We start from the raw sequence: 13,162 nt of genomic DNA, 5'->3' as shown, positions 1-13,162 counted from the left end.
AAAAGCTTCTTAAGGTTACATTTAACCTGCAGCCATAAGGTTAATTAGATCATCGGTATTACTATTACTATCGTAAATAAGTTTAAGGAATAAATTTTACTTGCATTACAATACCTTTCAAAAGTCTGGGGTCAGTAAGGAAAGAAATTATTTTATTCAGGAAGGATGCAATAAATTGATCAAAAGTTAGTTAAAACATTTACAACGTTACGAAAGACTTCTATTTCAAATAAATGCTGTTCCTAATAACTTTATATTCATCAAAGAAGCCTGAAAAAAATGTAATACAGTTTACACAAAACTATTAAGAAGCACAATAGTTTTCAACATTGATAATAATCCTGAGCACCTAATCTGCATAGTAGAAAGAGAAAAGTCATTTTAAAGTGTAATAGTATTTTACTATATTACTGTTTTTACTGTATTCTTGTTTATATAAACAAGAATATAGTAAAAACAGTAATATAGTATGTATTGATGATCATAAGAGGTTTCTTTCAAGAAATGTCTCACCACCCCACACAGATTTTACAATGGTTTAAGTTGGTCACACGGATTTGGCAGACTGACCAACAGAAAGCTACTTGGTTTTGATGTTAACACTTTTTAGTTGAGGGTCCAATTCTCACTATTAACTAGTTGCTTATTAGCATGCCTATTACTAGGATATTGGCTGTTTATTAGTATTTATAAAACACATATTAATGACCCTGAATGACCCTATTCTGCATCCCTTAAAGGGATAGTTCACCCAAAAATGAAAATTATCCCATGATTTACTCACCCTCAAGCCATACTAGGTGTATATGACTATCTTCTTTCAGACGAACACAATCGGCGATATATCCTTAGTCCTCCAAGGTTTATTATGGTTGTGAATGGGGGGCCAAAAATAATGCATCCATCCATAAAAAAGGTAATCCATATGACTCTAGGGGGTTAATAAAGGTCTTCTGAAGCGAAGTGATGCATTTTTGTGAGAAAAATATCCATGTTAAAACATTATAAATTTAAATAACTAGCTTCCAGCGGACAACCACACACAGAATGCGCAAGTCGATTTGCAGTGGAAGAGTATCCTTTGACCTGACGCACAACGTAATGACAAACACAGAGGCACAGAGGATGAAGCAAAACAAATCAGATTATAAGTCTAAAATTATCATTTTTAAAGAGAAATGTCAGAGGATTTCGATATAAGAGAAGAAGAGCTTAAATTTGTTGCACAGCCCTATTTGTTTGAACCATGAGAGGCGTTTAAGCTTACAATACTCCTACATACTGTGTCATACATCGTGTCAGAGGATTACTCATTTGGCACTTGCGCTTTCTGAGTACGGTCGTCCGCCGGAAGCTATTTATTTGAATTTATAAAGTTTTAAATATGGATATTTTTCTTACAAAAACGCATTGCTTTGCTTCAGAAGGCCTTTATGAACCCCCTGGAATCGTATGGATTACTTATTTTTTTATATAGATGGATGCATTATTTTTTACTTCAAAACACAGCCCTCTATTCACTGCCATTATAAGCCTTGGAGGACTAAGGATATTTTTAAATATATCTCTGATTGTGTTCGTCTGAAAGACGAAAGTCATATACACCTAGAATGGCTTGAGGGTGAGTAAATCATGGGATAATTTTGCTTTTTGGATGAACTATACATTTAATAAGCAATATTTAGGAGTTCATTGTGACAAAAGTTGTAGTTAATAGTGAGAACTGGACCCTAATCTAAAGTGTGACCAAAGTGACTTCTGTGTGAGCTGTGATTCATACATTGCTACAGTATTGACAATAGACCTTTTGTCCATAAAATTTTGTCTAATATTTCATTAATGTGCCCGCACTTTAACCTCCAACATCTCTACATGTAGGGTGTGGTGTATGTAAAAGGATGCAGCCCATTTTCCAGCAAGCAGCCACTGAGACAAAAGGAAAATATGTAAGTGCAGTAGCATGTTAGAATTAGACCTATTGATTCCTGTATCTCAACCAAATGTTTTTTTTTTTTGTTTTTTTTAACCATATCTGGTACAGTTGTTGAATCACTTAACAGGTGGATGTTTTCCGAAACCATTGACGTCCCTTTTTGACAGAATGTTTAGTTCCCCCTCATTAGAGCGAGAGGCAATTTTGCTTAAAAGCTCTTCTGCTGATTTCATAGTACAGTTATAGGATGTACTTCCTGCTGTTGAAGTCTATGGTGAAGTATGGATTATATGCCAGCTCAGCTCAATATCTCTATGTGCGCTGCTGGGGGACCCACAGTACACTTCAACCACACATTTTTCTCTCTCAGTCCTTCTCTTTTTTCTTTTTTATCTCCCTCTGTCCTTCTCCCTGGCACACATCTCAGAAAGTACACAGAAGCACAAACATAGATGGTTGAACTTTCATTCAAACTCAAATTTTCCAAATCGAAATTGAACGTTTTTAAAGAAGACCCCACTGTGAATGTCAAAGCAGGAATGTTGTCAGCGTGGAAGCTTACGTAAGTCAAGAAAACATTGGTTAGTATCGTGCAGCTGAAGGTTTTTATGTTCCTTTCTGAAAAGGTTAGTATGTTCCTTTTATCCAATGGTAAACTGAAAAATGTATCGCATAAAGAAAAACCACACAAAAGGAAGGAGATTTGTTTTATTACTTATATGTTAACACCTTACAATAAGGTTCAATTTGTTAACAACAGTTTTTTTTTTTATGAATAGATCATTCAAAAGAACAGCATTTATGTGAAATAGAAAACTTGTGTAACATTATAAATGTCTTAATTGTCACTTTTGATCAGTTTATATAACCCAAAATTGACCAAAAAAAACTGACCCCAAAATTTTGAACAGTAATGTATACTTACACATTTTTAACATTTCAACTTTCATGTACTATAATTAGTATTAGTATAAGTATTATGAACATTAATTAACAAAGAACAATAGATTATCATGAACCTGCATTAATAAATGCTGTAAAAAATGTTAATTCTTCACGATACCTAATGCATTAACTAACGTTAATGAATTGAACCTTATTGTAAGGTGTTACTATTATAATTATTATTTTCTTTTCCCCACAAACGGAGCAGTAATTATTTCTCTAACCCTGGACTGATGGGTTAGCACTAGTAAATAAAGTGCTCTTTAGAGATTTACATAATGAATGGGTAGCTTGCTGTTATGGACGCGATGAGTAGATTTGCTGCCTCCTGTGTTTCTGAGTTTCCACGTGCATGTGGCGAGAAGCTGATAGCGCTGCAGAAACATTGATGGATTTGGGAGGTAATAGCTGGTCAGCAGAGTTCGTCTGCATATTTTTCATTGGCCTGATGGATGCATACGAGGCACCCGAGATGATTTGTGACTTACTCTGGGATAATATGCATTTATTTTGGAATTCATTATCAAGCATGGCCTGTCATAACAGCGCAGTTTGTTTGAAATTAGGGCACAAGCTTTATTTTTTCAACTTAGCAGTGTGACACACCATTGAAATGGATGAAGTTTTCTCATGTTTTCTCAAAGTAAATTGAGTCTGTAGTGCCTTCCAAAACCTTCCTCCAAACCAAAGCGAGTTGAAATTGTTTTCAAGATGCGATTAGCATGTCAGGTCAAGCCTGCAATGTCATGAAAGAGTTGGATATTTACCGTGTGCCACTTCACTGCATGCCATCTCTGTCGACAAGCTTTCTGCGTACTCTGATGTGGCCATTCATCTTCATTTTCCTGTGTTTGAGGTGCTAGACAGGGATTGTTTGTTTGGAGTCTAATTCATTGCTTTGGTTGTAGGTGTTGGCTGGGATGAACGTGCACCCGGCGGAGTTTGACGGGCTCAAACAGGAGTTCAGCGTCAAGGGCTACCCAACCTTCTGCTACTTTGAGTAAGTTTGATTCTGCATAAACACAAGCAATGTCACCAATTAAACTAAATAAAATGGACTAATTTGCTAAGCATTAGAGCTGAGTGATATAGCTAAAAAGGATCAATTTTTTTTCAGCCTGTTGATGTTGCAATATATATCTCTATTTCCTCTGCAATGGCTTAAATGGCTTTTTATTATTATTTCAACCAATCAGTCATTGTTGGCAAGTAAATTATTTAATTCCACAAAATAGGAAGGACATTAAGGGATTAGTTCACTTCTGAATTAAAATTTCCTGATAATTTACTCACCAACATGTCATCCAAAATGTTCATGTCTTTCTTTCTTCAGTTGAAAAGAAATTAAGATGAGGAATAAGGGTCTTATCTAGTGAAACGATCGTTCATTTTCTAAAAAAAATAAAAATGTATATACCTTTTAACCACAAATGCTCATCTTGCACTGCTCTGCGATGCGCCACGCATTACGATGAAAGGTCATGTGTGTTGTAGACGGAAGTACCGTGGTAGGGTGAAAAACTTCATCTAATTTTCTCCTCCAACTTCAAAATCGTCTGATATCGTTGTTTTACCCTTTTTTTTTTTTTTGTTGTTGTTGTTGTTGTTTTTTTTTGTAAAGGGCATTTAGTTTAGTCTTTGCACATTCGCTTTGTAGACACTGGATCAGTACTTCCGCCTGCGTCACGCATGAACTTTGTAACATGATTACGTCATGCGTGCGGATCGCAGAGCTAGTGCAAGACAAGTGTTTGTGGTTAAAAAGTATATACATTTATATTTTTTTTTAGAAAATGACCAATCGTTTCGCTAGATAAGACCCTTATTCCTCGTCTGAGATTGTGTAGAGCCCTTTGAAGCTGCACTTAACTGCAATTTGTACCTTCAACCCGCTGAACCCCACTGAAGTCCACTATATGGAGAAAAATCCTGGAATGTTTTCCTCAAAAACCTTAATTTCTTTTTGACTGAAAAAAGAAAGACATGAACATCTTGACATCAAAGACATGGGTAAATTATCAGGAAATTTTCATTCAGAAGTGAACTAATCCTTTAATGTAACTTAACTATAGGAAGCCTAATGTCAAAAAAAAAAAAAAAACATTTTCACCAGCCCTACCCATAATACTTTTCTTAAACCAGTTCTGCTTTATTAAAACTCTAGTGTCATAGGATTGTACATTTGTGATGCATTTGGTCTGAAGGAGACTGGGAAAGATAGATCAGAATGGTACTTTTTCTAAAGTCCAATTAAGGGCCACTGGCTCCGTCTCATACACAACAAATGTTTTGAAAGGATTTTTGGAGATGTCGGTGCTTTTCGTAGAACCATTCACCAGTCCTTCGTTTTCCACAGGCCCAAGTACATGAAATGTCAGCATCAAAAAATGCACCGTAATGAACATCAGTTTTGTGGAGTGTTAACCACAAAAAACACTTTAATCAGTGGTTTTTATTATTTTAATTTTGTTACTGACAACAACACTGTTAAATAATGGATAAAGAAAGCAAGTACAAATTAAAGATTTCATCAGTAGGTTATTCTGTACATTAAAGAAAAGTTCCAAAAATACATAAAATATGTTAATTCTAGTAAATATTTGTTGAAGTAGTTTAAACTTATAGTTGCACAAAATGTTCTTGACCGTACACAGCATAGCATTGCGGGGCAGAGAAGTGATTTGCATTATTTGAAAAAGTACTAATTTCTTCCACAAAATAATCTTTGCATATTAAATTCCAAAGGTTAAAATTAATTCATTGCTAAGACATTTTTGGGGCAGCTTTTTATATGTAGCGTGCTAGAACTAATAGCCCCAGCAAAAGGGATGATTTATGATTTTAAATGAATTAGAGAATTTTAATGTGTATTCTCTGCATGGTGCAATTTGTCCAGAGTCTTTTGCAAGTATATTTAGACTCACTGCTGCAGCTGTGTGCATTTAGCTTGTTTAGTGCTCCTTCATTACACAGCTGTTTTAATTACTAGAAGGTAATTAAAGCAGTCCTCTGCCCAAAGGCCAGATCTTTACATCACACCACACCTCCCTACCTCAGCACTGCTCTTTAGAATCATTTCAGTAATGCATTATTTGTCTGTGATCATGGTTCAAAGAGAGCATAATTATTTTTATTTTATTTTATTTTATTTTATTTTATTTTATTTTTTTATTACTGCTGTGGATTGCAAACAGATCTTCATTAAGTAAGGTTTTGAGGTCCCTTGGAATTTGAAAGTCACTTTAGGCAAACATGTTTTTTCCGACTAGAAAATCAAGATTTAGCCTGACACTAAAGTGATAATTCTGTTTGATGGACATGGGCTTTCCACTTTATTATTATATTTCTTTGTTTAGGTTGCCACAGCGCTTGTGGATCCCAACTGATTAGTGACCGTTACAAATGACAGTCCACTGCCAGCGTCTCTGCTAAGCTCTCACTTGCTGCAGATTATGTTGAGTCACAGAACGGGAGCAGATGATGGCAGATAAAACTTGAGTTTCCGATGCATGAAGCCTTCTTCTGTATGCTGCTGTGTGTTCAAGAGCATTTCTGTATATGTTCATGATCTGCTTGTGGTTGTATGGATTAGTAAGAGCACAAAGGCTGCTAGCTGAGGTCTTTAATTATGCTAAGAGCCCTGGGCCAAATGGCTTAATTAGCTTTGAGTCAAATGCTCATTTAAAATGTTTATCTTGGATCGCAATAAGCTAGCAGTGGTCTTGGATGCCCTGCATCTTTGTGTTTGGGCACAAATATCCTAAGCTGTCTAGTGCAATTTATGTTGAGAAAATAAGTACTAATAAATATTGACTTCTCCCATTTAGTATGTCCTTTTTGAAAGAAGGCAAGATTTGAACTGATTTTTTTTAAATCAATGCTAACAGCTTTAAACAAACCTTCTGTTTCTGTTTTAAAAACTTTTGGTCATTTTTTTTTATATAGACAGTAGAGCGAGGACAGAAAATAATGGGATCGTGATAGGACATGGGCCAGAATCAATCCCATGTCTCCTGCAAGCACCGTGGCAGGGGCATGTGCACCAATCACTCCGACCTATTTTACAAACTATTTTTTTCCTCCCAAAATTGTGTCCATCTTATATCGGTGATGAAAATGTACAGTTGTTTTGTTTGCTTATGATGAAATTATTTGTTTTCAGCCAGTTAATAATTAATCATAAAGATTTATTCTGCCTTTTTTTTGTTCTTTTTTTCAAAAAGGAAGGGGAAATTCTTGCATCACTATGAGAATTATGGAGCCACCTCCAAAGACATCGCTGATTGGTTGAAAAAGTGAGTAAATAAATAATCTACACTTTTCTTCAACTTTCAACAAACATCATTCATAATAGCACCCTACTATTATAAAAGCTGTAAAGAATCACTATGTTTTGAAGATGTGTGACACCATTATCCAGGGAGTGTTTTACAGGAACTGTGGTGTGAAAGACATGATATGCACTGTAAAACACTGGATGTAAACAGTCCTCTGTGCCTCCTAACAAAGATGTGATGAGGCTTTAAGCTCTCTGCAGTGTCTTAACCAACTATTAAACTGACAGAGTGAACAAAATATAAAATAAGTCTACACTGCCTATGTACACGTCTCAGAGATTAACTTCACTAGAACTGAGCATGCAACGCAACAAGTAATTTATGGATTGCATGAATGTTCCATGCAGTGGCCCAATTGCCTAGCAACATTAAAAAAAAAAAAAAAAAATGCCGATATTATGGGTCAAGAACCAGACCAGTTGAACTAGGCCAGAACATCCCTGTAGTGTACTGTACTGAGCAATATTTCTATTGTTAAAGTTTTGAATTGTGTGCTTTAACATGACACATGAATAGTTAGTGAGTAGTCTAGTATAGCTAGACCGTTTTTATTGGCATTAAGTCTGGTCCACTTATTCTGGTCAATAACTTCTCAATAGGACTGTTTCAACAATATGTCACAAGTCTAACCAAAGCTTGTTTTGCATTTTTTGTTATTTACTGGGGTAACACTTTATGTATTTTATCTAGTTGCTTATTAGCATGCATATTACTAGAATATTGGCTATGTATTAGTACTTATTAAGCACATATTAATGCCTTATTCTGCATGACCTTATTCTACATTCTTAATCCAAATACCCAATACCTAAATTTGACAACTAACTTAATAACTATTAATAAGCAGTAAATTAGAAGTTTATTGAGGAAAAATTTGCAGTTAATAGTTTATATGTGTTCCCTATGCTAAAGTGTTACCTTTACTGATAGATAATCTGAACTTAATATTAAACCAGTGTAGAATGAAAATTGGGTTTGCAAATTAAAAAATACGCAGCAGTTTAAAAGTTTTTTTTTTTTTTTTTTGGAAAGAAAGTAATGTTTTTATTCAGCAAATGCTTTAAATTGCTCAAAATTTAACGGTAAAATCTTACAAAATAATGCTACAAAAGATTTATATTTCAAATAGATTCTGTTCTTATGAAACTTACTGTTCATCAAAGAATCCTGAAAAAAAGAATCAGGGTTTTCACAAAAATGTTAAGCAGCACAACTGTTTTCAACATTGATAATAATGAAATGAGCACCAAATCAGCATATTAGAATATTTTCTGAGGATCATGTGACACTGGCTGCTGAAAATTCAGCTTTGCCATCACAGGAATAAAATGCATTTTAAAAATATATTTAAATAAAAAAAGTTATTTTAATTTGTAATACTATTTCACAATATTACTGTTTTTACTGTATTTTTGATAAAATAAATGTAGCCAAGGTGAACATAAAGACTTCTTTTGAAAATAAATTATTGCCAACCCTAAACCTTTGAACAGTATTGTTTTAATGGTTCGAAGAACCGTACAATCCAAGATTATGCCAAATTGTCATCAATCAAATCCAGCTAACTGAGTTAGCAACGCACAAAGAACAGACCCTAGGGGTGCGTTTCCCAAAAGCATCGTTAGTCAACTACTGTATGGTCGTAAGTCCCATTGAACTCTATTGGTAATGACGGAACTTGCTTTGGGAAACGCACCCCAGGAAAACAAATCCAATTATTGGTTGTTCCTCAGAAATGATCACTATAGCAAACCGGTACATTATAAACACTTTGTTTTTAGGGGGACTATTAAAAGTTGCTAACCAATTCGTTTGGAACTAGCAATTTCAGCCAGCTCTTACTATTTTTGTGTGCTGTATACCCGTGATACAGTCAGTGAATGGACTGTGGGTGGTCTATAGTTTGTGAGAAACAGAAAATCATTATTGCAATCCCATAAACTACAGTATATGACAGCTGGAGTTGATTGACCAAAACAAGTGCATGTTAAAAGATTCCAATTGTGACCTCCTGCTCTCAAAACACTTTCAGATGTCCCTAGCTTGGAATTAATTTTGAATGAAGTAAATGGAAAACACTAGCAACCCCAACCATTTAGTGCATTTTACCCACTGAATGGTTGAGTTTGCTAGTGTTTGTCTCTGGCAAAGCTGCCTCTGGCTAGTCTTTGTTCAGCTGACTCACTTCTAGAAGCCAAGCTTTTGGCTCTTTGCACTCTACGAGGGAATCATTTGGACTGTTCTTGTATGGGCACAGGGCCCATCAGGAGACAGATGTGAATTGCAGGCTCAGGCTAGCTCTCTTCAGTCATGTGGGTGTGACCGTTCCCCGCCAGATGTAGTGTACTGGCAGAGTCCAACTTAGAGCTTAGGTGCCTCTCATTAGTCATTTGGAGAGTTTTGAGTCATGTAGCTGAGTCATGAAGTTCATAGGCTTTGAGACAACAAAAGCATATTGACTAATGGAAATGCTTTTAACTACTTGTTTTTATGTTGCGTAGCCCTCAGCCTCCACAACCTAAAACTCCAGAGGTACCCTGGTCAGAGTCCGGCTCAGCGGTTTTCCATCTGACCGATGAGTCTTTTGACACGTTCCTGGAGGAGCATCCTTCAGTCCTGGTCATGTTCTACGCTCCCTGTGAGTATCATCAACACGGCTCTTGCTGGTCATGGTGACTGAATTTTACAAGTATGATCTTTATTGGTCCTGGAAGAATATATCTATATCAACCAATAAGATTTTAGGGTTCAGTTTAGGGGCTTGAATGACATTTAGGGGTAGTAAAAGGGATAGTAAATGAAATTTAGGGGTTGTTAAAGGGATAATGCACTCAAAAAAAAAATTCTGTCACTTATATCATTCCAAACCTGTATGAATTCATTCATCCACATCCACCTTTTTTGAGTTCCGCAAGAGAAAGAAAATCCTACAAGATTGGAACAACATGAGAGCGAGTAAATGATGACAGAATTTTCATTTTTGGGTGAACTATCCCCAATTGTTAGTATTATGTTGGCAAGAAAGTCGTCAAAATCACTGAATTACCATGTTTTTATGGAAATGTTATTACAATAACACCATAATTATTTGCACACATAGGTAGAACCATAGTACTCTTTAAAGTACATTGGAGTGCCATGTGATATCATTGTACAGTACATGGATATTTTACAGTATAAGGATCATTACCATCATTTTTTTAAGTCTAATTTGAACACCAATAGAGTTCAAAGACAGACAAAACACTCTGAGAACATTGTGTTAATATGTTTATCTTGGTTGAATTGCACTTGTGCGCTGTTGATGTGTTTGTCTATCAATTTTATTCTCAGATGAATTTGCCTGACACAGATTTGCTGATATGAGCATGTCTGTAGTATTTCAGTTTCTTAGGAGGTTGCTTTTTTAGTGATTGAAGGAAGATAGCTCTCAGGTTTCATACATTTTTGATCAAACACCTCTGATAGAACATATTCATTTCCTGTATGACACAGAGTGTATCCTACCAATCTGCCTCTGAGCCTACAGTATATGCACAAACTCTCTCTCTACGTGAATATACTGAGAAGGTACGGAATGACTCATTTACGTTCTCATCAGCTAGACCAAATGCAATATCCTTGTTTAGACATAAACCTCGGTTCACATGCACGCAGTTATCGTTATGCCAATGACAACATCGGTTAGGACTCGACACACATAATCGACACTGCTGTTTGGTGAAAGAAAAAAAAGATCCTTTCTCTGCAGAGACACAATGCATACTGACACCCCCCTCAGTGTGCAAATTTCATGTGTCACTTTTATTAATTAAAAACAAAAAGTTGCATTATTCTTACAAAAATGCAAACACATTTATAAATCAGTGACCAGATTTTTTCATATTCCCATAGTGTGAATAAGTGCGTAATAAATCCAGGCTTGACTTGGTGAGCTCTGGCTCATCTTTACTGGAAAGGCTGTTATGATTATGTAACAGGTGGAGAATTGGAAAGAAATATCTTTAAATATTTAGAAGGGAAATATAATTTCTTTCCAGATGAGTGCTGTTTCTGATAATTTTATGACTAACATGAAGTCTTTTAGTTGGTCTTCCAGTCTGACCAGCTGACAAGAACCCAAAACTTCTTTAAAACAATCAAAGCAGGCCACCCATCAAACCACCTCTGGTTTACGATTGGATTTATGTATTTATTTACACTATGGGAATAAACAAATGAACATAAGAATGAACATAACATATTTTATGTTTTTGAAAGAAGTTTCTATGCTCACTGAGGCTGCATTTATTTGAAAAATAACAACCGTAATATTGTGAAATATTATTACAATTTAAAATAACTTTTTTCTATTTTAATATATTTTTAAAATGTAATTTATTCCTATGATGGCAAAGTTGAATTTTCAGCATCATTACTCCAATCTTCAGTGTCACATGATCCTTCAGAAATCATTCTGATATGCTGATTTGGTGCATATAAAAACATTTTCTATTATTATCAATGTTGTCAACACTGTGCTGCCTAATATTTTTGTGGAAACTGTGATACATGTTTTTCAGGAATCTTTTGATAAAGAAAACATTCAAAAGAACAGCATTTATTTTGTCTTTTGTATTAATGTAAAGTCTTTACTGTCACTTTTTATCAATTTCATGTATCGTTGCTCAATTAAAAATATTAATTTCTTTAAAAAAAAAAAATCTTACTGTTCCTAAACTTTTGAACTGTAGCATACCTTTATTTACTTGAATATTCAAGTAAATCCATTTTTCTTTCACAAAACTATATGCACATTTATTTTTTTAATACTGTTAAAAACTAGTGCTGTCAATAGAATAAAAGAATTACAATTCTTTTCATAACTTGTGATCAGTCTAGAAAGCAGAGTGAAGTAGTAATATTATAAAGCCTGGTGAAATGTTAATGTAAAAAATCATTATGCTAATCAGATTTGATTAAAGTCCCCCTGTGGTGAAAATCAAGTTTTTAATGTTGTTCATATGTCTATCTGGTGTTTTTAACATGCTTTAAGACAAACCATGTGCAAGTTCATAAGTCAACACCATTGCTGAGTATTTTCTCTTTAAAACTTCAGTAAACCAAAGACAGTCTCAAACCCGCGGTTTGAAATCGCTGGTGTTTCTGATGTCACAAACTACCTTGTAACCAATCACGTCAATGTGCCGGCAGGCTTTAGCATATCATTAACTGATAACCGTGCAGGAGAGTCTCAAAAGAAGGTTATCCCGGGATATTTTTCTGTTGATATAAACAATCGGGTAGATTTAGCAATATGACGGGTGTATGATGCATATTACGATGTTATGATGAACTATATGCCTTTCTCCACTGACGTTCCGAGTTGTTCAAAGCATTTTTAAGGATACTGATTGTTAGAAGGCAGCTGACTCATGAATGTGAACATGGTTAGTGTAACATTAGCAACACATTATTAGCTGTTTGATAACATAGTCAAGCAAAACGCTTATCATATTAATTACCGTTATGTGTCTGACGTTGTATAAAAAAGTGATACCATTGTGCAGCGTTTACCTCGGTAAGTTGACCGAGTGGATCTTGTCTGAGCTCGTGTGAGTGAGTGGGGGTGGGGCTAATTATCATATTCATAGATCTGTGTATATTAAATAAGGCAAGGGTGTAGAGTTACATTCAAGCTATTTTAAGGCATTAAGATTTTTTTTTTTTTCACATGAAGAAAACATTTAAATATGTAATTTTGGTGATCAAAGATGAGTTTTAAGGGATAAAATTATTGACTACAGGCCAGGGGGACTTTAATATCTAAAAGTGCACATAACTTTGACAGCCCTACTGTAAAAATACATTTTGTAAAACATTTTTTGTTTCTCATACTTTTTTTGGTTATGTGTTAATTTTGTTCAAATTATTCAAATTCTGATTTTCTTCCTTGTGATGGTCTTTA

General features: G+C 34.9%; 1 protein-coding gene across 1 annotated transcript in view; it reads left to right on the top strand.

Moving 5' to 3' along the window:
• The window catches only part of pdia5 (protein disulfide isomerase family A, member 5), a 65,130-nt gene that overhangs the window by 24,305 nt on the left and 27,663 nt on the right, over window positions 1-13,162 (top strand). The window contains exons 8-11 of the mRNA XM_051905436.1: window positions 1,879-1,946; window positions 3,787-3,878; window positions 7,102-7,173; window positions 9,717-9,853. Coding sequence (XP_051761396.1) covers window positions 1,879-1,946; window positions 3,787-3,878; window positions 7,102-7,173; window positions 9,717-9,853 — 369 coding nt within the window. The remainder of the gene's footprint in view (window positions 1-1,878; window positions 1,947-3,786; window positions 3,879-7,101; window positions 7,174-9,716; window positions 9,854-13,162) is intronic.

Source organism: Ctenopharyngodon idella, chromosome 9 (assembly GCF_019924925.1).
Source record: "Ctenopharyngodon idella isolate HZGC_01 chromosome 9, HZGC01, whole genome shotgun sequence".
In the NCBI taxonomy this organism is placed as follows: domain Eukaryota; kingdom Metazoa; phylum Chordata; class Actinopteri; order Cypriniformes; family Xenocyprididae; genus Ctenopharyngodon; species Ctenopharyngodon idella.
This window is presented reverse-complemented; position numbering and strand designations above follow the sequence as displayed.